The sequence below is a fragment of the Canis aureus genome, chromosome 6 (genome assembly GCF_053574225.1).
Source record: "Canis aureus isolate CA01 chromosome 6, VMU_Caureus_v.1.0, whole genome shotgun sequence".
NCBI lineage: Eukaryota > Metazoa > Chordata > Mammalia > Carnivora > Canidae > Canis > Canis aureus.
The window spans coordinates 54,508,695-54,531,785 of record NC_135616.1 but is presented as its reverse complement, the minus strand read 5'-3'; the positions used below and the strand labels follow the sequence as shown (position 1 = coordinate 54,531,785).

Here is a 23,091-nt window from a genome sequence, read left to right as displayed (position 1 = left end):
TAGGTGAAAGAGGACTAAATCTTGCTATCACCAGAACAGGGCCTGTTGGCAATGCAAAGCATTTCCACAATGCTGTCTGTGGCTGCTTGGCATAGAAATGAGGGCAGGTACCAGAAGATAAGCAGCAGTACTTTCAATAGAAAACAATGATGTAAAGACACCTATGTCATAGCACAAGTTATCCATTCCTTCATATTCCCAGTCTTTTACTAGTTTTTACCACAATCACTGGAGTAGTATGAAGATCCCAGGTTTCAATGTCAACCCAACGGTAGAATTAGCACTAGTAAGTGAAGTTCTATTAAAAACAGAACCTTAGGGATCCCTGGGTGGCGCAGTGGTTTAGCGCCTGCCTTTGGCCCAGGACCCAATCCTGGAGACCCGGGATCGAATCCCACGTCGGGCTCCCAGTGCATGGAGCCTGCTTCTCCCTCTGCCTATGTCTCTGCCTCTCTCTCTCTCTCTCTCTCTGTGACTATCATAAATAAATAAAAAATTAAAAAGAAACAGAACCTTGTATGATTATTGTAAGTTGACTTACAAAACCAAAAAGTTATATACTCTTGGCTTTCTAGAAGTCTACAGTAGAACTACTTAACAGTATTGAGGACTGACATAGTTCCCATAGTTAACAGATATATGAAAACAGACTTAAGTATGAACAGTGTGTATGAGTCATAGGGGAGGGGCAGTTTGAAGAAGAATGAGAATGGAGAGGATGCATACATTGCACAGCACCAAGGGAGCAAGCACCAGCCACCATATCTCATCAAATGGAAGATACCAGTAATTTTAAGATACGCCATAATTTTATGCTACTAAGAGAAAACACCATCAATTAAACTATGACAGAATGCCAAGATGCCACTGAGTGTGACATGTGTCATCATGTCAGAACTAGTAAATGTGAAACAAGTGAGTGCAGGAATCAGTGAAAGACAGAATGTCCCAAGTACCTCCGCAAGTTATGTTTTGATTCCCACCACATACATACAAAATTTACTATGACCTCAATTCTACAGAAGAAGACATTGAAATTCAGAGACTTTAGTAACTTGCCCAAAGCCACATAACATTAACTTGAACCCCAAATATTTTGACTCAGTCTGGTGCTTTCTGTTACCCCCTTACCCCACTTGGATTGAATGCTTAGCAAAGACAATTTATGTCTAAGCATCATTATTTTAGAGTGGTATAGCATGTATGCTAATTAACTTAAGCCTAGAAAAATAAACCAACTTGGATTTTTCAGTTTCTCTGTTAAATAAGACTAATACTTATTTAGAGTCACTGGATCTTTCTAAGAAATTCCAAAGGCCAGTATATTTAATTGTTACAAATTTAGGCAGGCAGCAGCACAGCTGTCAGATGCTCAGAATTCCTGAGTTGTAGTTAAAATATGTAACCAAGAGATGACAAGAGTCTAAAACACGTAGCTTTATTATTTTTTAAAGGTATCAAACTATGTAAATAGTTATACTGACAGAAAATTCAGCAAAATCATAGCTTCACTGTGGTGAAATGAAAAGTATTCTCTTTCCACATTTTGTAAACCAAGAGGGATTCAAATGTGGAAGTAATCTAGTAGACGAGATGTATTTGGGCAACTGTCTAGAGGGTAGAAGGTTTATGTGTGATAGCTGTGGAAGGTAAATTTGGCCAGGTAACCTGGAGCCAGATGTGAAAGCCTTGAACGCCAAGCAAACTGTTTGAACTTTATCCACTTGGCAATGGGAAGCCATGGAAGACTTTTAAGCAAGTCAGTGAAACAATAAAATAGAGTTTTAGAAAAAGTAATCTGTCTGTGATTGGAAAAGAATTTTCAAGGGTGGCAGCTGAGAGAAAGAAATCTGTTAGGAGACCATTATATGTCATTTATGAGACAGTAAGGGTTTAATTTAGCAAGACTGCAGTGGAATAGAAAAGATGGGCACATATAAATTACATTATGGAGGAAAACCCAGGTGGATGAGGTGCTGTTTTGATGTGAAAGGGGAGGAGCGAAAGGAACAAGAACATTTCAAGCACTGAGGTTTGGGTGAGTCAGAGAACAGAAAATCAGAAGTCAGGAAGTAAGTTAAAAGTTAGAGGAAAGACACTAGATCTGGATTAAGGAATACTTCATCCCCCTTTTTGGAGATTCAGTCACTTTTAAACACACTTGCAGGTACCCACAGAGTCAGGGGCACTCGCACGAATCTTCTGCTGCCGGGAGTGTGCATGAACTCAGATAGATGATGCAACTCAAAACTCAAAACCAGACAATTTTCCTGGCATTGAACAGCAGTTGGGCTAAGCTAGTTTGAAGCTTTACATCTAACTGGAGTATCACTTAGAATCTATTAAACACAATTTAAAAGAAGGTCCTTCCAAGAAGAGATTTAAAGCAGATCTGAATTAAGAAGTGACTGTCAAACAAACCACGAAATAAAATAATGAGGGCTTGTTTCAGCATTCTGATCAAAGATCTGCCTTGAATCAACTCTCCCACATCAGAAAGTAACACACTAAAACTGGCCTACTATCCCAAAGATTTGGCAATGTTCTGAATTAATAGGAATATTACTAGCATGAGAGAAAAAAAGGCAGTATGACACAGTGGTTAGGAGCACTCGCTCTACACTCAGCTCTGAATTTGAGTCCCAGCTCCCCACTGCTGTTCTTGAGCAAATAACTACCTCTTTCAGTCTCAGGATGCTGATCTGTAAACTGGGGACAGTGGTAGTAGCTGTCTCTAGGGGCATGGTGAGGATCAAGTGAAAGAATAATTATAAATTGCCTCGCGCGATGCCTAGCATTTTGATAGTGTTCGGTAAGCAAAAGCTGTTCTTTGTAAAGCACACAGGCGAAATTAAGTTGGCATGAGGTTTTTAGAGGGAGAAGAACACACAGAAAGCTATTGCGGGGGCCAAAACACATATACAGTTCAATTCAGAGTGGAGGGTAAACATTTTATTTTGCAATGAAACAAAATTTTAGAAAGACTCTTCTCTTCTCCTGCTAGCCTAGTTTTTTGATGCCACAACTGGAACAAAGGTAGGGGGATGTCAGGGAGTTTCCAGACACTTTGGGGACTTTCTGAGCAGTCCGCATGTCCGTGGTGCACATACGTAAATCAGGGATTCTGCATGACAGGGGAGACCAAGTTAAGATCCCTTTGAGGTGATGGCATTTAGAATACACCTCACAGAACACAGCATAAACGAATTATACTTGGATGCGAGACCTGAAATAATATTTATGCTTTTAATTATAACACCTTATAAGCTATACATCTTGGTATGGTTCACAAAAAATTCTCATACTACAAAACCTCATTCCAGTTCAGACTCTACAGGCTAGATAAACAGGCATGACCGCACCATGTCGTTCTGCTCAGTGTAAAGGAATGTGAGGTCATTAAAAACGTTCCACATGTTTTCTTCTCTTTCTTACTTTAACCCTTCTCTATCAACCTGCAATAGTTTGGGATTTTAAACCTTCTTTGTCTTCATAATTAAGACCCTATTAAAACCTTCACAAATAGAAGGGACATTCCAAAAATTTTCACATAATTCTGTTACTAAAGAGACCATTTCCTTAAGAGCTGTCGGTTTCTAGACGGGAGGGCCACAGTCTGCAACACGGTGATAGTTCTCATTCTCATGAAGACATATATGAAAAACATAATTGAGAAGTTTAAATTTGCTTAGTTTGGGAAAGGAACTTGGTTCTTTGAGATCTCATAATTCTTTCACATCTGCTTTAGCTTCCTTTCCATTTCTCAGGGATATATTTCCACTAAAGACCAGTGCTGTTTTCCTTCTTTAAAAAGTGACATCCTGGGGCACCTGGGTGGCTCAGTCAGTTAAGCCTCTGACTTCAGTACAGGTTGTGATCCTGGGGTTCTGGGATGGAGCCCCGAGCCCCACATCAGGCTCCCTGTTTAGTGGGGAGACTGTTTCTCCCTTTTCCTCTGCAGCTCCCCCTGCTTGCCGCTCTCTCTCTCTTGAATAAATAAATAAAATATTTTTAAAAAGTGACATCTTTGACTCACAAACCTAACATCAAGCAAAAGAAGTTAGACACCAAAAAAGCACAGACTATATGATTCCAAAGTTTAAGAACAGCCAAAGCTAAGATAAGCTATGCTGTAAGACATCAGGAGTGTTACCCTCGGTGCAGAATGATGGTAGTGGGGGAAAGTGGGGAGAGGGGCGCTTCTGGTCCTGGTCCTGATCTGTTTCTTGGGCAGGATGCTGAATTCTTGACCCATGGAAACAAATCAGTGCCCTGGTATTTAAGGGATACTTTCACCTCAAATAATGAACATTTGAAATAACACTCTACTTCATACATGTGAAAGTTACAGTGAGTTTTGAAATTGGAGCACATGTTACTGATTTTCCACCAAAGTGCCAATGGCCAAGGAGAGTAAATGTGGACCTCCAGGGGTCCAGGGGCACAGGCGGCAGCATGCACTCCAAGTGTGAAACGCCTCTGGGCTTCATATTTGATTGTTTAAAAATTTCATAAAAACTTTATGTTCTATTTTGTATTATCTGGGTTTGCTCGAGTTACTAGTTAAGATTTAAAACGTTTCTCATATTCAAATAAACCCAAATTAAATATCCAAGCAAATGAGCCTTCAGGGAAGATACATCAGGTATATGCTACGGGGACAGGAGCCCTGCTAGCTGAGCTGTGTAGTTGGCCTAACCTCACCATACGCGTTCACGGACTGTGGATGAGAAGATCTGGGTTTTAATCTTGACTCTGCCAGTCCCAGCTCTGAGAGCCGGGGTGAGTCACTTAACCTCTCAGAGCCTCAGTTTCTTCATTTATAATCTGGGCAAAATAACAAGTACCTAGTGGATGGCTGTCCTATGGATACCAGCACAGAATGATGTCTGGCTTTGCCACTGCCGCTTTCACAGTAAAGCTGGATTCCCTTCCCTGATTCTGGGACCGAGAATCTTCTGATGGGGTGAGCTGCAGAGAAAGAGGCCATCAAACTGTGCCTGCCATGGGGTGCTAGGTGTGTGTTGACTTTAAAGCCCTCAACAAGACTCTGCTGCTTCGACTGTAGCCCGTCCAGAATGACCGGCTGTCATAAACTTGCTATTTCTTTGGGCCGCTGTTCCCTAGTGCGCTTAAGCAATGCAACAGCTGCTATGCTTCAACAGACAAAGGCTTACAGTATGTCTGAGGCAAGGCATTTATTGCTGGCTTTAAACTTCTTAAATAATTCCATATGGAGACTTGAGTGGCAGAGCACTTAATGTAAACTTTCAAAGGAAACTGCCCACCAAATTCTGAACTTTAGAAAAGTTGGCTGAAACATACTCTTTTTCAGAAGGCAGGGTAGCCATTGCCATTTCAAAAAGGAAAGGCCACAGTGCGGCTTTCGGCGGTGACTGTCCACACAGAGGCCCCCGCTTCAGGTAGTCGTTGATCCTGGAGAACCAGGGTCTAACCCGGAGCCATTTATAGAAGCAGCAGGGTTAAGTGGATAGAGTTTAGAATGAGGAGTCAAAGCGTTTGTTTTCTAGGTGTGATTCTATGATGAATTCTCTGCCTTGAAGTCTCTTAACACCGAACAAAAAATCAGCACGTATGCGTGGCACAGCGCTGGGTGTTCACCACGTTTCCGTTCCTTGAACTCCACGGGGCACTTCTGGAATGGATAGAAAGGGTCCAGGTGTCCCGTACAATAAGATGCCATGACGATATGGCATTTATAAAGGGCAATTTATTTCTTTCACATATATATCATTATCAGATAGACAGATAGATATGACTATGTATTTTTACGTATAGTGTAAAAAAGCAGACAAAATAATACTCCAGGAAAAGTGGTCATCTGAGATATGTAAACTCTTTTCTGACAGATACAAAAAAGTTAAATTTCAAACAAAGAGAACCGTATTTCGTAAGAATTCAGCATGTCATGATGTTTCTGTTTTCTCCACACATTCCTATAAGTCTCCATGTGTCATTATTCCTGTGTAAGGTCTCTCTTAAGACAGCTTGCAGAGCTCTCCCTGGACAACTCCCTGTGGGCGGGGGCTTAGCCATTTCATTAAAACCAACAAGAACACTGGTGAGGGGTGAGGGCAATTAACCCGGCATTTCTTCGTGTGTGTGTGTGTGTGTGTGTGTGTGTGTGTGTGTGTTTCTTGAGAAGGTGAAAGTAGGATAGATTCGCAAGAGGGTCTTTTTTTTCTTTTTCCTTTTAACTAATTAGTGTCAGGCTCCTCCTCACAGTATAGACAGTAAGGGCTATTTCCTGTGTGGATGATTGAATACAGTGCAGAGCAAAGAAGTGTTTGAACTGCTGGCAGCACTAATGACTCGCCATCAAACACTGAAAAGATAAATGATACCTCATCAGGAAAATGTTTAAATAAGCAAGTGCCTGGATATACCACAGCAAAACAACCTGAACTCATTTAACTAAAATTAAGAGGGTAATTTAAAAAAATGCACAATTTGTTTAGTACTCTGTATTTTTCAAAATGGCATACGGTCGCATTTATTACATTCTCTGACAATTCAGCGAGGCAGCTCAGTGTTCTTATCGTCATTTTAGAAGTCACCCACTTCAACTCAGAAGGGCCAAATAATTTGCTTCTGGTCACACAGTGGGCCAGTGACTAAGCTTGAGTGCAATTCCTGGTTTCTAAACTTCCTAGATACTGCTTATCTACTGCTGATACTTCAAAGCATCCTAATAACCTTGTTTGATTATGCAAAAATGTGTAGGGAATAGAGATAAAAACCTTGGGTACTTAGAGCTTCTTCAAGAAGGGTTTCCCTCAAGGGGTTTCTTTGAGGAAACCTTTCTTCAAGGAACAAATATACCATGAACAACAAATAGAATGTCATATTTACAAACACAATTCTGAAAAAAATCTTGAAATATGGAAAAGGCCCTTTATGGTTCTTTTTTTTTTTTAAGATTTTATTTATTTATTCATGAGAGACACACACACACACACACACACAGAGGCAGAGACACAGGCAGAGGGAGAAGCAGGCTCCATGTGGGGAGCCCGACGTGGGACTCAATCCCGCGTCTCCAGGATCGCACCCTGGGCTGAAGGCAGGCGCTAAACCACTGAGCCACCCAGGGATGCCCCTCTTTATGGTTCTTAAATAGGCAGGCAGACACATTGGTTTCTTACAAGTATATTTTTCATAGTATTTCTACATGTACTATTTTCTGAAATAAATCCCTAAACCAGGGGCACCTGGGTGGCTCAGTGGTTGAGCGTCTGCCTTCAGCGCAGAACGTGATCCTGGGATCCTGGGATGGAGTCCCACATCGGGCTCCCGTGGGGAGCCTGCTTCTCCCTCTGCCTATATCTTTGCCTCTTTCTCCTGTGTCTCTCATTAATAAATAAAATCTTAACAAAAAAATTCCCTAAGTCAGGTACTTTCTCCATGATTAGTAGTTTACATATGGAGGAAACAAATGTAAAGAAGTTAACTGATTTGTCTTTATTTAGGTCAATAGAGTCTGTAGCAGAGCCAGGCTTAATAATATATAGGTTTCTGCTGATTTCAACTGTGTCCAGTACCTTTGCCAACTAATTTGTATTTATCACAAGCAAATGCTCATCATATATTATTGATTTAAATAAAAAGGTGTCCCTAGAAGATAGCTAGAACTAAAAATGTTGGTGTCTCCTTTTCAAGAGTCCGAAAAGCCTATTCTAAAACATGCCATTATAGCTTATCTTATCTAAAAGATACTTTCTCAAGTAACCCATGATATTATTTGTACTTCAATAAAGGAGCTGCCAAACTAGACCACATAATGTAAGTATCATACATACCTTTACAGTACCACTGTAAAGGTAACCACAAAAAGGGAGGGATTCTATATGATACAGATCAATTGAGGGCTAGTCTAGCAGGCATTTTAACATCTGTGGCAATATCATCATTACCTTAGAAAAGAGAAGCTGACTGACTTTGAATCCAAGGGGATAGGGCAAAAAGCCATTTCCCAGGTTAAAATAGCATTCCATAGTTTTTAGAAGGTGAAAATAATCATATAACGTATTTTATGTGCATGTGTGTAGAAAAGAATAAATATTTTTTGCCTTTAATCTCAAAGTCTAGGAGCCAGGGCATCTGGTTTTATTGTTGGCTTTGCAATTCACTTATACCCCGACTGCAGCTACAGTATTTTTGCTCTGCTTTATGGTGAGCAAATGTGCACTCTTCAAGAGGAGATAGGCAATAGGGAATACCACAATGCTATGGCTATTCCATGTTTGCTTTCCTAAATTCTCTTTCACTAGCCACTTACCGCTTTTAATAGAAAATGAATGAACCTAGGTAATAGGCATTTTAATAATCCAGAAAATATCATAAAAAAACTGATGAGACTATGAGCACTTTCCACACTAAGATGCGTTAGAAGTTAGAATGAGACAGTTTATAATCACTTACATTGTTGATCATAAGGTGCATTATTGTTTTTGGAATAAGATCTCGGATACATTTGTTGATGATAGACATGTAGGAGTCTACGAGGTTGCGAATGGTCTCCACTTGCCTCTCCAATTGTGGGTCCATGGAAAAGTTTTCTGCTTGGCCATTCTCATCATTTTCAGTCTAACAGAAAGGAAAGAAAACATGCATTATTTTGCATTCGTTCAAAAGAAAAAAATACCATACATTCTCAGACGATCAACTTCTGATCACTGTATTTGGAGTCCTATTACTAGATGGTATCATCTTTATTTTAAACATACCCATTAATTCTGAAAAGAGATCAGAACCATGCAGTTATTACTCAACTTTTAAAGAGCCACAACCTGGGAAAGGCAACTATTCTGAGTGAATGCTGAGATGAATAACCAGATAAACAGTTCACCTAACAACATCTCTCTAGAGAACAGTCTAATCTTCAGCCATTTGCAAGCTGGCCAAAGAACTGAATCCAAGCAAATGATGCAGATGCAAATCTCTGGGAGGGGTCTCAAGGGATTCTATAGATTAGAAATAACCTTGGTGTTGTTCTGGAACTCCTAGGTCTGTCCTGGAATGGATCAGCATTTGCATCAGCCCAGGTTTTAAAACTAAATCTCCTGGGCCTGGCCTGGAGTCAAAATAAGAGATATAGAGAATAATTCATCTTTCCATGCACTTGCTGGAATTTGTTCTGTAAATTCATGCTTCTGTCATCACTACTAAAGGCTGGCTCCATTGTGGAAAACTTAAAATTTTAACTTCCAACTTGTTATTCTTTGAATAAAACAGAACACATCTATACACAAAGAATTTATTTGTGCAACATGAGAGAAGCATCTGTTTTCTATACTATGGGACTTGAGTTAATTAATTTTGGCTTATCCACCAGAGGCTGGGCTGGAATGGCATCTTCATCATTAAGGGCTGACCTATTGGCTTGGCATTGAAATCAATTTAGAACAAATGGTCTCCATTTCAAGTCAGGTTGAACCATCTAAGCCCCAGAACATGATACAAATATTGTTAGTGGTCTGGCTACTTTCTAACATTTGGAAAGATTTAATTACAAATGCAAAAAAAAAAAAAAAAAAAAAGGAGGGGGGATAATTTATTGCTTCCATTGTAGGCATGAAGTACTTTTCTTTGGAAATGTACATACTTTGATCTGCCAGGTTTTCAATCATCGTATCAGTTCTAGGCAAAGCACTGTGCTTAAATGGATCTATAAATGACAAATTTTTCCTTTGAATCAATATGCATGTGTAAAAGGCATATTTGTAGGCTGACAAAGTCAACAATAACAAAGAGAGAAATAGGTCCTAGTCATTTATATCAGCTTCTCTTGCTCAGAAATATCCAATACTTTTAAAAAATATTAAAATAACGTGCTCACTAAATCACAACAGGCATTTTTCCAATCCTGAGAGTATGACTCCATGCTTCAGAGTGATAGTTGGAGGACATTTCTGAGGTATCTTACCGCTACTCCAGCAAGGTAGAAGTTTCAAAAATGACTGTTTTATATATATTTATTTATTTTTAAAGATTTATGTATTTATTCATGAGAGACACAGAGAGAAAGAGAGTGGAAGAGACACAGGCCGAGGGAGAAGCAGGCTTCTCACAGGGAGCCCGATGAAAGATTTGATCCCAGATCCTGGGATCACGACCTGAGCCGAAGGCAAGTGCCCAACTGCTGAGCCACCCAGGCATCCCATGACTGTTGTTTTAAATGGTCTTGGCTCACTGAGACAAAGAGCTAAATCGAGTCTTAGGTAGTTCTCTATTTTTATTATTAATTTGTGATAGACAAGCACAAAAGGATCTAGGACAAGTAGGTAAAAAGCTAAGGCCATAATGTGGTAAAGTGATAGAGGGAAGGTAAGCCATGGCAGTGAAAAAACAATCAGTTTTCCAAACTTCTTTCTAGGGTTTAAAAACCACTGCAAGTTTGCTCCATGTTGAACCCAAGTTGTAAGAGTCAGCAGTAACTACAGTGTTATTTTAAGGATAACGTATTTGAAAGTGAAAGCTCTAGGTTCAAAGTCACACTCTATTGTGGACTGGTTGTGCGGCCACATTTCAGTTACTTGATGTAATTAAAACTCAGCTTTCCTATCTGTAAAATGGGGATCCGTGTCTCTGGTAAACTTGTGGAAGCTAAATGAGATAACTCAGAGGAGATGACCTGGCCAAGGGCCTCAATACATTTTAGCTGCTTTCTTTCCTTTCTGGATATTCACGGAATATGAGTTAGAGAGCTGCTTGGCTCTCAACATATACTATGAAAATTTAAAGTGAAAAATTTGAGCATAAAACATTTTAAATTAGAGCAATATAAAAATGGCAAGTGTATTTTTTTTTTTTACACCTCCGTGTTTTCTGCAAGCTTGTCACTTTTGCCCCAGAACCCCTTCCTCCCCCCAGTGAAGATTTTCCATCTTTCAGAGTCTTGCTTCATCATCACCTCTTCTGGACAAGCTCCTGAAAACCCCCAGGCCCCCATCATCCCCCCCCTCCCACCTCTGTACTTCCTCAGTGTCTTGTATTCACTTATATTATTTAATATCCAGCCTAGTTTTATGTTCCTTCCTTATTAGATTCTGGGGTCTTGTTTATCCCTCCTTTTTCAGCACCCAGCACAGAGCTCAATGCATGGGAGGAGGAGTTAACAACTGCAAAAGGGGTTTACCTAAATCAAGGAAATTGCTCTGGTGCATTACAGGGCCTCTAAGTGTGCCTGTGTACATGTCAGAGACACTGGAGACCAGAGGAATCACTCAGGGTGATGAGTTAGGATCTCTTACTACTTGATAACAGTGAGAATGATAAAATGCTTATGAAATTATGTATATAAATGAGAACAGATGACCGACAGCTTTGTGAGGAAAATATCTTTTATACAAAGCGACATAAACCTCTCTAGTAGGTAAAATGCAATTCAGTTTGTCTCTCTGATCTGAAATATACTGAGGTTTTGCTATGGTATTTAACAGTTGGGGGTGATGACATTTCATTGTCAATATTCCACCTGCCCTAGGAACACTTATTGAGCACTTGCTGTGTTCTAGGTACTCTGCTAAGCACTTTACATAGAAGATCCATACCACAACCTCAGGAGGTAGAGGCCCTTGTTATTGTCAACCTATAGAAGAGCATGCTGAGTCTCTGAGAGGTGACATTTGTTCAGAAAATGTAACATGCATACAATATTAACAAATTTATTTTTCTTCCTTAAGTATAAAAAAAATCAAGAAGTATTATGAAATGGTGAAATATCCATAATACATCAAGTCAGTTTTATAGATAAAATAACAAATGTAAAACGAGTTTCCAGGGAAAAGATGTCATTAAAATATTGCTATTTGTAAAGAAAAAAGATTATTGAAACAGGAGAGAAAAGCAGAGTAAATGGTATTTTGAAAGAACCTCCAGAAATATAAAACACCAAGAAATGATATATGTCATCATCCACATTTTTATATAGAAACACTGCATTTTCCCATTTCACACAACTTTTAACTTTTAGCCTCACTTTAGTTTTTGCTTATCAAAACATGCAAAAGACATTCACTTTCACTTTTTGAAACCAGATGCAAAGAATAAAGAAAGTGTCAGAGCGAATGGAGAACACCGAATGGTTTAATTCTCAACAGTAAAAGGAAGAAAAAAAGAAGAAGAAGAAGACGACGACGGAGGAGGAGGAGGAGGGGGAGGAGGAGGAGGGGGAGGAGGAGGAGGAGAGGAAGAGGAGGGGGAGGAGGAGGAGGAGAGGAAGAGGAGGGGAAGGAGGAGGAGAGGAGGAGGAGGAAGAGAAGGAGGAGAGGAGGAGGAAGAAGAATTATTCCAGAATAACCCATAAAACAATTTGAAATTCTCTTTAGCTTTTGGAAATAATATGTGATCACATGTAAACTTTAACCACTCAGATAATATTATGGACATGATGGGAGTCACAGAATTCAGAATGCAAATTGAATTTCTTTTCTGATTTTAGAAAGAAAGAAGAAATACTTTCCCTTTCTAATCTATCTAAGAAAAATGGGGGAAATGTGCATAGATGGACTCACTTTTAACTGAGTAATTTCAGAGAGCAAATGTTCCCTTTTCTCTGACCCAGTTCTAACCAAATTCTCTGTTGTGCTCTTATGTATACTGTGTATGACTACGTATTTTTTTCTTTGTTTAAATTATAGGATTGCAATAGGATTCTTTGCAGTCTAAGCACTGAAGTGACAGCTGTTTATCATTATCCTCATCAAGGGAATGTAAAATAAAAATAGTAATTTGTCTCTGATCTTTGAGGCAAAAAAGAATGGTCTGCAAACATTTAACCTTTTATGTGCAGGTTCATTGATGCTGTTTACAAAATGTGAATAATATTGTGAAAACCGGCTTTCTTCTGAAAAATACAATGGACAGGCGTTCCTATTGCAATTTTGTACTAAACAGCTTTTGTGAAATCTAATGCAGCTTAAACAATGAAAAATAACGACTCAGCACTGTAAATTGTTTATAAACAATATTTTAATTTTCTTTCTTCTGAAACTATTTGCATGCTATTCAGAAAACAGTCTGTTTTACAACGTTTTAATTTAAAAGCTTTCTCCTAAAGACTTACTACTTTAAAAGGTGAGAGGATGAAATAGTCGAATCAGAAATAATTCCCACCATGCCTTATTTTTTTTTAAGATTTTATTTATTTATTCATGAGAGACACACAGAGAGAGGCAGAGACATAGGCAGAGGGAGAAGCAGGCTCCCCATAGGGAGCCTGATGCTGGACTCAATCCTAGGACCCAGGGATCATGACCTGAGCCAAAGGCAGATGCTCAATCACTGAGCCAACCAGTTGCCCCCCACCATACCTTAAAGCAACCATTGTAGGAGATCTGGGCTTGATGGGGGATATCTATTTTTCATGTGTTTTATTTTTGTCTCTTTTCTTTCCTTAAATTTCTTATGGAACTATGTCATAGGCTTCTTGGAGGATCACTAAAACCATCTACATAAGGTTATTTTCTTAAGGTCACTGCAACTCTTTAAAAGTGGAATGATAGAAATGCAAAGTATCCTGGCAAAAATACGTAAGTAAACATACTAGCTCGTGGGGAGTGTGTGTGTTGGGGGGGGGGGAATTTGCTGCATCTCTTCTCACCAGTGGAGAGCACTGCATTATAATCTGCAGATCTACATAAGTGATTTTTCCAGATAAGCAACGCTTGCCCCTTTCTAAGCATCTTATTATTGTTATACAATATCTCCACTACCTTAAACAAACAGTAAAAAATATCATTTAACTTTTTCTTAGTGAATCGGGTCACCATCATGGAAAGAGCGTTACCACGGTAACGCAGCTTTGAATTTTCCAGCCCCGTATTATGAAGAATGTCTCACTGAAAACCTTTCTCCGTGTTCAGTCATGTACTTCTCATTTGCAGAGGCTAATTAGAGGCTAATTTGTAGAGGCAGCAACTCAACTTGTAAAACAAACAAACAACCCACAAGACCTAAAAACTATGGGAGAAGCATGCTCCGCAAAGCCTTTGAGAAGAGTATAGATTTGTAGTCTGGTGCCTTGTGACAGGTATTTTATTAATTAATTTGTAAAACACTTGTTTAGTGTCTCAGGTGAACTGTGAGGGACACAAAGGAAGTCAAAAGACACAGGGCTTGCTCATGAGCAAGGGTGAGAGGAGCCAGTGAGTCAGAGGACGAGCTCAAGTACAGGGCTTCCAGGCAGTCCCTATGGGTGACCACATCAGAGCTGAACCTTCAGAGTTGGGTGAGATTTTGGACTGAGACTGAGGAAATATGCTCATTGTTCTATCTTTAGTAGTCAGCATGGTGCCCTCTATATGTAGTAGGAGCTTCATAAATACTGTGGAATATTTGAAGACAAACACTCACCCAGGCCATCTCCTGAGGGATTAGGTTTCTGTTCCAAAAAGAACCTAAGAGACCAAGCTCCAGGTAACTGAGGGATTGCTATTCAGTAAATGTGAATAAGTGCTTAGATTGCTACAACTGGGTTCTCCAGGTGGAGCCTCCCAGTCTGGGCAGGATAAGTAACTATCTGCATCCAGAATGATCTCAGCTGATGTAAAGGTGTTGGTGACTCCATCTAAGGCTGTCTACAGATTGGAACTGCGATCCAGTCAAATGCTGGGATCTAATTACGTCTCCAATCTGCAAGAAACATCATAACACAGGACAAAACACTGAGCCTCACCTGATCCTGTGGCGGTGACCAACTGGACAAAGCAGGCAGGACCCAACTTCTTCTGCTTCTGTCATTTTCATCACTATTCTTCCTTCCCTCTTCTCCTTCACCTGCTATTATCTTTCTACTCTCCTTAAAGCTTTTACTCTCCTTTCATCTCTACATGGCATCATCATAAACACTACAAAACTATGTAAGATTAATGTGAAATTAAACAGCCATTGGAAAAAAACTACATGGGGATCTGAAAGATACACACTTGATTAAAACAACAACAAGCCTATGTTCTGATGTAGCTTTTTTTTTTTTTTTTTCTAACGCTCACTCAGCCCAAGAGCTGCTAATAGCATATTTCTGTGTGGAGCCAGTGTATGTCTATGTCTTCAATAAATAGCTTGAATGATGACAGCAATGAATAAGTGGGATCTAGAGGAATAAGGGGAAGGAGGAGTTCCCTCAGATAACTGACAGTCCTGTACTTGCATTTAAGATGCCCTGAAACAATGGCTTTTATCTACAACTGTAAAAACAAATGTGGATGTGAGGATTTGTAGAGAAATTTGAAGACTTCTGTACTCTGTCCTGAGGTCTTCCTAGAAGTTACAGTAATTCCTTTTTTTAAAAAAGATTTTATATATTTATTTGAGAGAGAGAGAGACCAAGCAACAGAGATAGCAAGAGTGGGCACAAGTGGAGAGAAGAGGAGAAGTAGACTCCCCACTGAGCAGAGAGACTGACTTTGGGCTCAATCTCAGGACCCCAGAATCATGACCTGAACTGAAGGCAGATGCCTAACAGACTGAGCCATCCAGGTGCCCTGAAGGTATAGTAATCCCAATCTGTTTTTAATCTATTTAAAGTCCCATATTGTATTATATTAACAGATAGATTTGTGAATATGAAAGATTCAGATATTTTAAACACATTATTGAACACTGCCATTTAAACAATCTTGCTGAGAATTTTTTCTAAACTTATGAATACTTATTTTTGGAAAATTTCAATCTTTACATACCAAGTTTGCTTACCACAGCGTAACAACCTTTTGTCCAAACAATAAAGTGTCTAAGCAGAACAATTTAGTTACTTTAAAAATAATCACTGGCCTCACCATCTTATTTGGTGATATTAGTAATTTTGAAAGGGCCAAAATTATTTTTCAAGTGTTGACTCTTGGAAAAATACCTGTTTTAAATTTAACTTTGGTAAAAAGAAAACTCTTTTCCTAAAGAGAACTAGAATTAGAATCAACTGATACAAATTTCCTTTTTAGTGAAAAAAAAATCACATTTCTTTGGAATAGCAAAATAGGAAACAGAATATTTCCAAAGAAAAATTTCCAGAAAATAGGATCAAATACAATAGGGTAAACATAAAAACAATTTGTGATGGCTAATTTTATGTGTTGGAGCCTTATCCAATCAGTTGAAGGCTTGAATAGACTTGAATTTGCCCTTCACAGCAAAAGAGTATTCCTCTGCCGACTGCCTTCAGACTTCATCTGCAACATGGTTCTTTCTCATTCTAAGAAGACTGCCTTTGGACTTGAACTGCACATTGGGTTTCCTGGGTTGGCAGCTTGCCAGCCCACCCTGCAGATTTTGGACTTGCCAGCCTTGATAATTACGTGAGCCAATTCTATATAAAAAATCATTATCATCTATCTATCATCTATCTATCCATCCATCATTGGATAGATCCATCATTGGATAGATCCATCACACACACACACACACACACACACACACACACACACACACCCTATTGATTCTGTTTCTCTGGAGAACCCTAACTAATACACACATAGTCTCACTACAGATCATCAAACAGTATGTGATTCAGTGTTACATTGCTTAGTGGTGTTCACAGGTGCTATAAGAGTTCAGAGAAGCAGAGGATCAGGAAGGGCTGTGATGGGAAGTAACACTGGTCCCACTCTAATGATTTACCTTTACTTCACAGCATTCTCTAAAGAAGAGAGTAAAAAAATAATCCGCCTCTCTCCAATCTATCACTGGGTCTTGCTATGCCTCCCCTGTGGGTAAAGATAAATTTGGATAGCCTCCTCCCCTCAGCTCAGTCCTGTTGGTTGGAGCCCTGATGGATCTGCAGAGAGCAGGTGAGCCTTCCACTTGCCCATCCAACCTACCCTCTGTGATGACAGAGATGGCACATGCAGAGCAAAGCCACTCGTGGCACACTTGTCAGAACTATTAAGGAGGAGAAGCCTCCTTTCATTTAGGAATGAAAATTTTTGGGGCGCCTGAGTGGCTCAGTGGTTGAGCATCTGCCTTTGGCTCAGGTCATGATCCCTGGGTCCTGGGATTGAGTCCTGCATTGGGCTCCCCGCAGGGAGCCTGCTTCTCCCTCTGCCTATGTCTCTACCTCTCTCTCTCTGTGTGTGTCTCTTGTGAATAAATAAAATCTTTAAAAAAATAAAAAATAAATAAAAATTGAGTAGGCTTGAATTTAATTTTTCTTGCCCCTATCCTAAAGAGTTCAAATGAATAACTCACTTATTCAGGATGTTCTCACAACCTGGAACTTTTTCTTCCATCTCCACCTCTTACCCCTTCATGGTTTAGCACATCTGGCACACCTCTGAGTACTGAAGCTAAAATTCAGCCCCTCTCCTCCCTGCATCTGAACATTTGGTTTAGACTTCTCATCCTTTGTCTTGTATCTCAATGAGGTGTTTACAAGTCCATTTCCCTAGCCAAAATGAAAGGTCTTGAGTTAATCTTTCAAAGTGCAGTACAAATACGATATCACTTGCTTTATATGCAAAAACTTCTTAGTAAAAAAAAACAAAAGAATGCAGTGGATTAAAAACATTCAAGGATTAAACTGTGGGTAGAATCATGACTTGTTGCATGAGTAGAGAAATAAAATCATGACTTTTAAAGAAGTAGCTATAGTCAAGGGTTTTACATTTCTCCAATCTCTGCTGAACGCTGTAGTTGATAGACCTGTCATCTGGATTCAACTGTACAATTCCCCAAAGGCCTCAATGATAACTTTTTCAGCCATCCCTACACATGAATTAGTGAGTACACATTCGTCAGGCATTCCAGGGCCCAATGGCCTTACCAGATGATAAACAATCTATAAACTGTTCTAGAAAATTTGGATTCATTTCTGTTAATAGGAGAAATTAAAGCAAAATAAGAACAAATTTGCCAAGTTGAGCTGTTGTAAATCCCTTGTTTCCAATATTCAAAGATAGAACATTTCTGGTAATAACAATGGGCCACAACTATCTGGGCCACCAAACATACAGCATGCACGAATGTGCCCCAGACATCCAAAGTTGCCCTAAGTAGAACTTCTGTCCATAAATATTCATTTGCAATTAAGAAACAGACTAAAATGTAGAGTACTTTGTCTCAAGGTAGGCAAATCTTGATTGTACAGAAAATAGAAATTCATGAAGTTGCTAAGAATACAATATACTGGAGATGCTAAAAATTCTGATGCTGAAAATTCAATTGATCACAGAGCTCTACATGCCGGGAGTAATAGCTATTGTGTCTCTAGTTTATTCTCTTTTGCTACTTCTCTCTATCCCTTTTCTGAAATTGTGTGTATTGCCTGCTTAACAATATGGAGAAAATAATATACAGATAACAAAACTTTTTTTGCCTCACCTTGATTGTGATGTTTGCTTCAAATATTGCCTACTTCTCACAAAGTGGTAAAGACTAACAAAGGCAAGATTGCTTAAAAGATCAGCAACCTTTGGCAGCATTATTGGTGCAATTATTATAAGAAAATCTGTAGTATTTTAAAATTTATATACATGAGATTGTACGGAGGGCTGTGTTAATAAGGTTTGGAAATATGGCTAGAGGTATCAGAAAAAATTGACATTGACATGGTTTCTTAAAAACCTTTTTTCTCTAGACTGTTTTAAAAGTAGTTTGGAAGGAGAAATCAGACTATAACCACTAATAAACACTGATGAGATTACAATTTCAAATAATGCTTTTTATGACCAGATCAAGATGTTCCTTTATAGAATAACAAGGTAATTTAGATTGGATATGTAAATATTGCTAAGAAAATGTATTACTGCATGTATTCACAATTTCCCCCAATTTTCTTTTTTCCTAACCATGGCTTCAAAATTCTTAGAAATGTTATTATTAGTAAGTACTATAATATCCCCCTCGCCAATTGTTTACTCAATTCATATAAATACTTTCTAGTTAAAATAGGTATAATGATCTCTGAATTAAAGAATAAAACCTCTCTGAAATTACCATCATGAAATTTCACACTACATTGGTGGCCAAAGGCATCAAAAAGAGATGTGACAACATTGTCCATCCAATTCAATACAATTTCTAGCAATACTTCACAATAACTTATAAAATATCTGGGAATATGTGTAAAATGAAAAAGGCAAGATACCAATTTTTAGAGGACTCAACACTGGAATGTGCATGGCTTAAAGATAGCTTTATGCAACATCAAGGTGCATGTGTGATTAAAATTTAAAGGGCATTAAAATAAATCAATGAAATAATTCTGGATGGTAATTCTATCATTTCAACAGAACTCTTGTCTGATTTAATTATATTTTCCACTTTCCTATAAGTAACATATCCTACTAAAATCTACAGAACTCCCAAATCAAAGAAACTATAAGGAAAATACCTAGATCAAATGCACATTTGTAGTATTCCTCAAATACAATTAAAAAAAAAATCCACCTGACTCTAGTGGATTACCCCATGTTCCCAAACCACTTCAATTTAAGCAACAATTTAGAATGTAATTAAGTTATGAACTATGGAATCAGATGAACTATATTCATATCTTGTTTCTGTCACTAATTAGGGTTGTGACTTTAGTGAAATTAAAGTTACAAAGTCAGTCAGCCTCTCTAAGCCTTAATCTCTGTGCCATAAGAGGGAGTAATATTAGCATCTTAAACATTTTATAGGGCATCATTCAAAAGGCACTCAGCAGTGCCTGACATATAGTAAGTGCTCAATTGAAGTTAATTGTTTGTATTGCTTAATTGATGTAAATGACATAAATGACTTACATGAGTTTACAAAATTCATACATATGAGCTTGGTTAAAAAAAGAAATCAAAAGATCCCTTGCAAACTCTTTCTTTGCGAGTGTTTTCTGAAATCAGAAGAAGTTGGGCTACAGTCTTACCAATAAATATTGTGGGCTTATTATGTCAGTTCCTTCACTGCCTGAATATGAGAATTGCTGACTTCATCTCCACAGGCCCCTTCAGCGCTACAATTCTGTGACCATAAGAAAAGTGTGGGCACCTGGGTGGCTCAGATGGTGAAGCATCTGCCTTCAGCTCAGGTCATGATCCTGGAGTCCCAGGATTGAGCCCCACATCAGGCTCCCTGCTCAGCGGAGAGTCTGCTTCTGCCTCTCTTTTGGCTCCTCCCCCCTGCTTGTGCTCGCTCTCAAATAAATAGATAAAATCTTTAAAAAATTAAAAAAAGAAAAGGAAAGGAAGGCGCATTTAAGCTTAATATAAGCAGTCAGAGCCATTCAGAAATGTCTAGTAACTGGGGAGCACCCATTTACTACAAGAATTCAAGCAAAATCTTCTGGGCAAGCTGGAAAAAAATTAGAGCTACAATGAGCAAGAGGGTGAGCTAGAACTGATGACTTCTAAGAATCCTTCTAAAGATTTTGTGATTCAAAAACACAAACACTGTCCCTTCCTTTAGCTCTAAAATAACTAGGCTATCAAGGAAGAACATCGATCTGCTAGTCAAAAGAGAAAAACCATAGCTTTATCTGTAATATTTCTAGGAAAAGATAAAACAATTAACAGTCAACAATTTTTAAATACATTCATATATACCATCTCAGCTGGTCCTTAAAACAATCTGGTGGGACAGAAGTACATTAGGGAATAAAGGACATTAGATCCCTTGGTTCCACCACTTAGTAACTCTGGGAACTTTGAACAACACAGTAGGGGTTGGGTAGGTTGATTAATCTCTGTGGACTTCAGTTTTCTGTCAAATAGAATAATAACTGTACCTATTATAACTATTACCTTTCAAGGGTCATTGTGCGGATTAAATAAATCGCTAGTGTAGACATTCAAAGGATTGCCTGGCACATAATAAACATTCAATAAATGTCAGGCATTATTCTTCTTCTTTAGGAAGAGGGAACGGAAGCACAGAGAGGGGAAGGGACATGCCCGAAGATCATAAAGAATAGTAAGACTGGGTGTATTTGGGTGGCTCAGTGGTTAAGCATCTGCCTTTGGCTCAGAGTGTGATCCTGGAGTCCTGGGATTGGGTCTCACATTAGGCTCCCTGCAGGGAGCCTGATTCTCCCTCTGCTTTGTCTCTGCCTCTCTGTGTCTCTCATGAATAAATGAATAAAATATATAAAAAAAAAAGAATAATAAGACTGAAGTGGGGCTTTGACCTAACATCCCTTGTGTACAATTCCTGTTCTCTATACACCACCTTGCTGCCCTTGCTCATTAACAACACTGCAGTAGAATTGAGTCCTAAAAGTGAAATTAAATAGAAAGTAAGACATTTTTAAAAATTAAAACTTCTTCTTGCTCCTCCAACAGGTGATGCTACAAGGTTCTAACATTCCAAAGAAATCAAATACATCACTGTCCAGTAGAAATAAAACACAAGCCACATTTCCATGGCCATGTCAAATAAAGCAAGTGAAATGCATTTTAATAATGTTTCATTTAAGCAGACATAACCAAAATATTATCACCTAGAGAAAAGTATCATTGTGATGTGTTTCGAGGCCGAGTTGTATGTATCCACCCCAAATTTGTGAAGTCCTAACTCCTAGAACCTCAGAATGGGACTGTATTAGGAAATAGGGTCTTTTAAGAGGGAGGCCACAAGCCTGTGACTGGTGTCCTTCTCTGGAGAAGAGATTAGGATACAGGCACACACACACAGGGAAGACCATGTGGTAACACAGAAGTCAGCTATCTACCAACCAAGGGAGAGGCCTCAGATGAAACCCACCCTGCTGACGCTTTGATCTCAGGTTTCTAGCTTCCAGAATTGTGAGAAAATAAATTTCTGTTGTTTGAGCCACTTTGCGGTACTTTGTGATGGCAGCTCTAGCAAACAAATGCAACATGTAATTAATATAAAAATAATTCATGAGATAGTTACATTCTTTTTTTGTTTTTGTACCAAGTGCTGCAATCCAGCAGGTATTTTACATTTACAGCATGTCTTGATTTGGACCAGCCATGTTTCAATGGCTCAGTAACCACATGCAACTAGACAGTGGTTATACTGCCCTGGACAGTGTAAGTACAGAGTAGGTACATGGTATTATGTCTTTTATATAAAGTGTTTAAGTTCCAAAAAATACATGCTTATTTTTTTGAAACTTTATAAAGGATTACAATTTTATTAATAATTTTAAGTGCCAATTCCACTGCTAAAACAATATTGCTGATTCATTATGATAAAAATGTTAACATTGGATTCATACTCTTAGAATGGCCACCTGATAAATCCTATGTTTCCTAGTTGGATGTTCGAAGTTTTATTTCCTTTGGTTATAACATCACATGAGACTTTGAGAGAGCATAATATGATCTCATTAAGTTAGTAGACTGTAGAGTTAATTTTAACCTTTACTGAGATACTGTCAATATGAGGATGAAGTCCAATGTGCATCTGTGGCTTTAGGTTGACAAGAAGAGAGAGCAATATGCTTCACTGGAATTCACTTGAAATGAAGGTATCAGTAGCACACTCAATTCTTCTTCATCCATGAATGATTTTTCTAACTTAACAGATTTTCCAGACCTTCGGCTGGGATACAATATTAGCTTAATGGTCATTTTGTTGCTCATGAATATCTTAATCACAGACACAAGACTCCCCTTCTTCCCCATATCAGATAATTTGCTAACAATCCAAGTTTAATTGAAAAGTTTGTCAGAGGACTAAGAATGAACTTATTAATTAAACTGATATTGGGGAAAGCCTGGCGTTTTTTTTAAAAAATCTAGGACTGTTTAAGCATATCTCAAAGTTGCCCACTGAGAGCTGATGTTAACTGGAATAAAACCAAATAGTTTTGAAAGTCACTACTCTTGTGACAAATCTTGTATCTTTAAGGACTATGACTACTTACAGTCCAGTGTTTGGTTATTTTTTACTCCTCCGTATGCACTCATCTACAGGACGTGCAACTCACATTACCTTTTAGATATTGGAGTAATCTTTTAGTAAAAAGAGGTAAAACACAGGGCAGGCCTTACATAACCTAAAGTATTATTGTTTCTCAACTTTTGGGGTTTTAGGGATATATTCCTGAGGATAAGAAAATTTTTCACTGATGGTGTAAACATTTTGTGTTTTCACTCTACTATAATTTTTTAAACTCACAATAACTTACAT

The 23,091-nt window shown here is 38.6% G+C and overlaps 1 protein-coding gene across 7 annotated transcripts in view; it reads right to left on the bottom strand.

The window, feature by feature from the left end:
- The window catches only part of DNM3 (dynamin 3), a 553,762-nt gene that overhangs the window by 31,790 nt on the left and 498,881 nt on the right, over nucleotides 1-23,091 (bottom strand). For all 7 annotated transcript variants that reach the window (XM_077901675.1, XM_077901673.1, XM_077901674.1 and 4 more), the window contains one exon: nucleotides 8,443-8,607. In XM_077901675.1, the coding sequence (XP_077757801.1) occupies nucleotides 8,443-8,607 (165 nt within the window). The remainder of the gene's footprint in view (nucleotides 1-8,442; nucleotides 8,608-23,091) is intronic.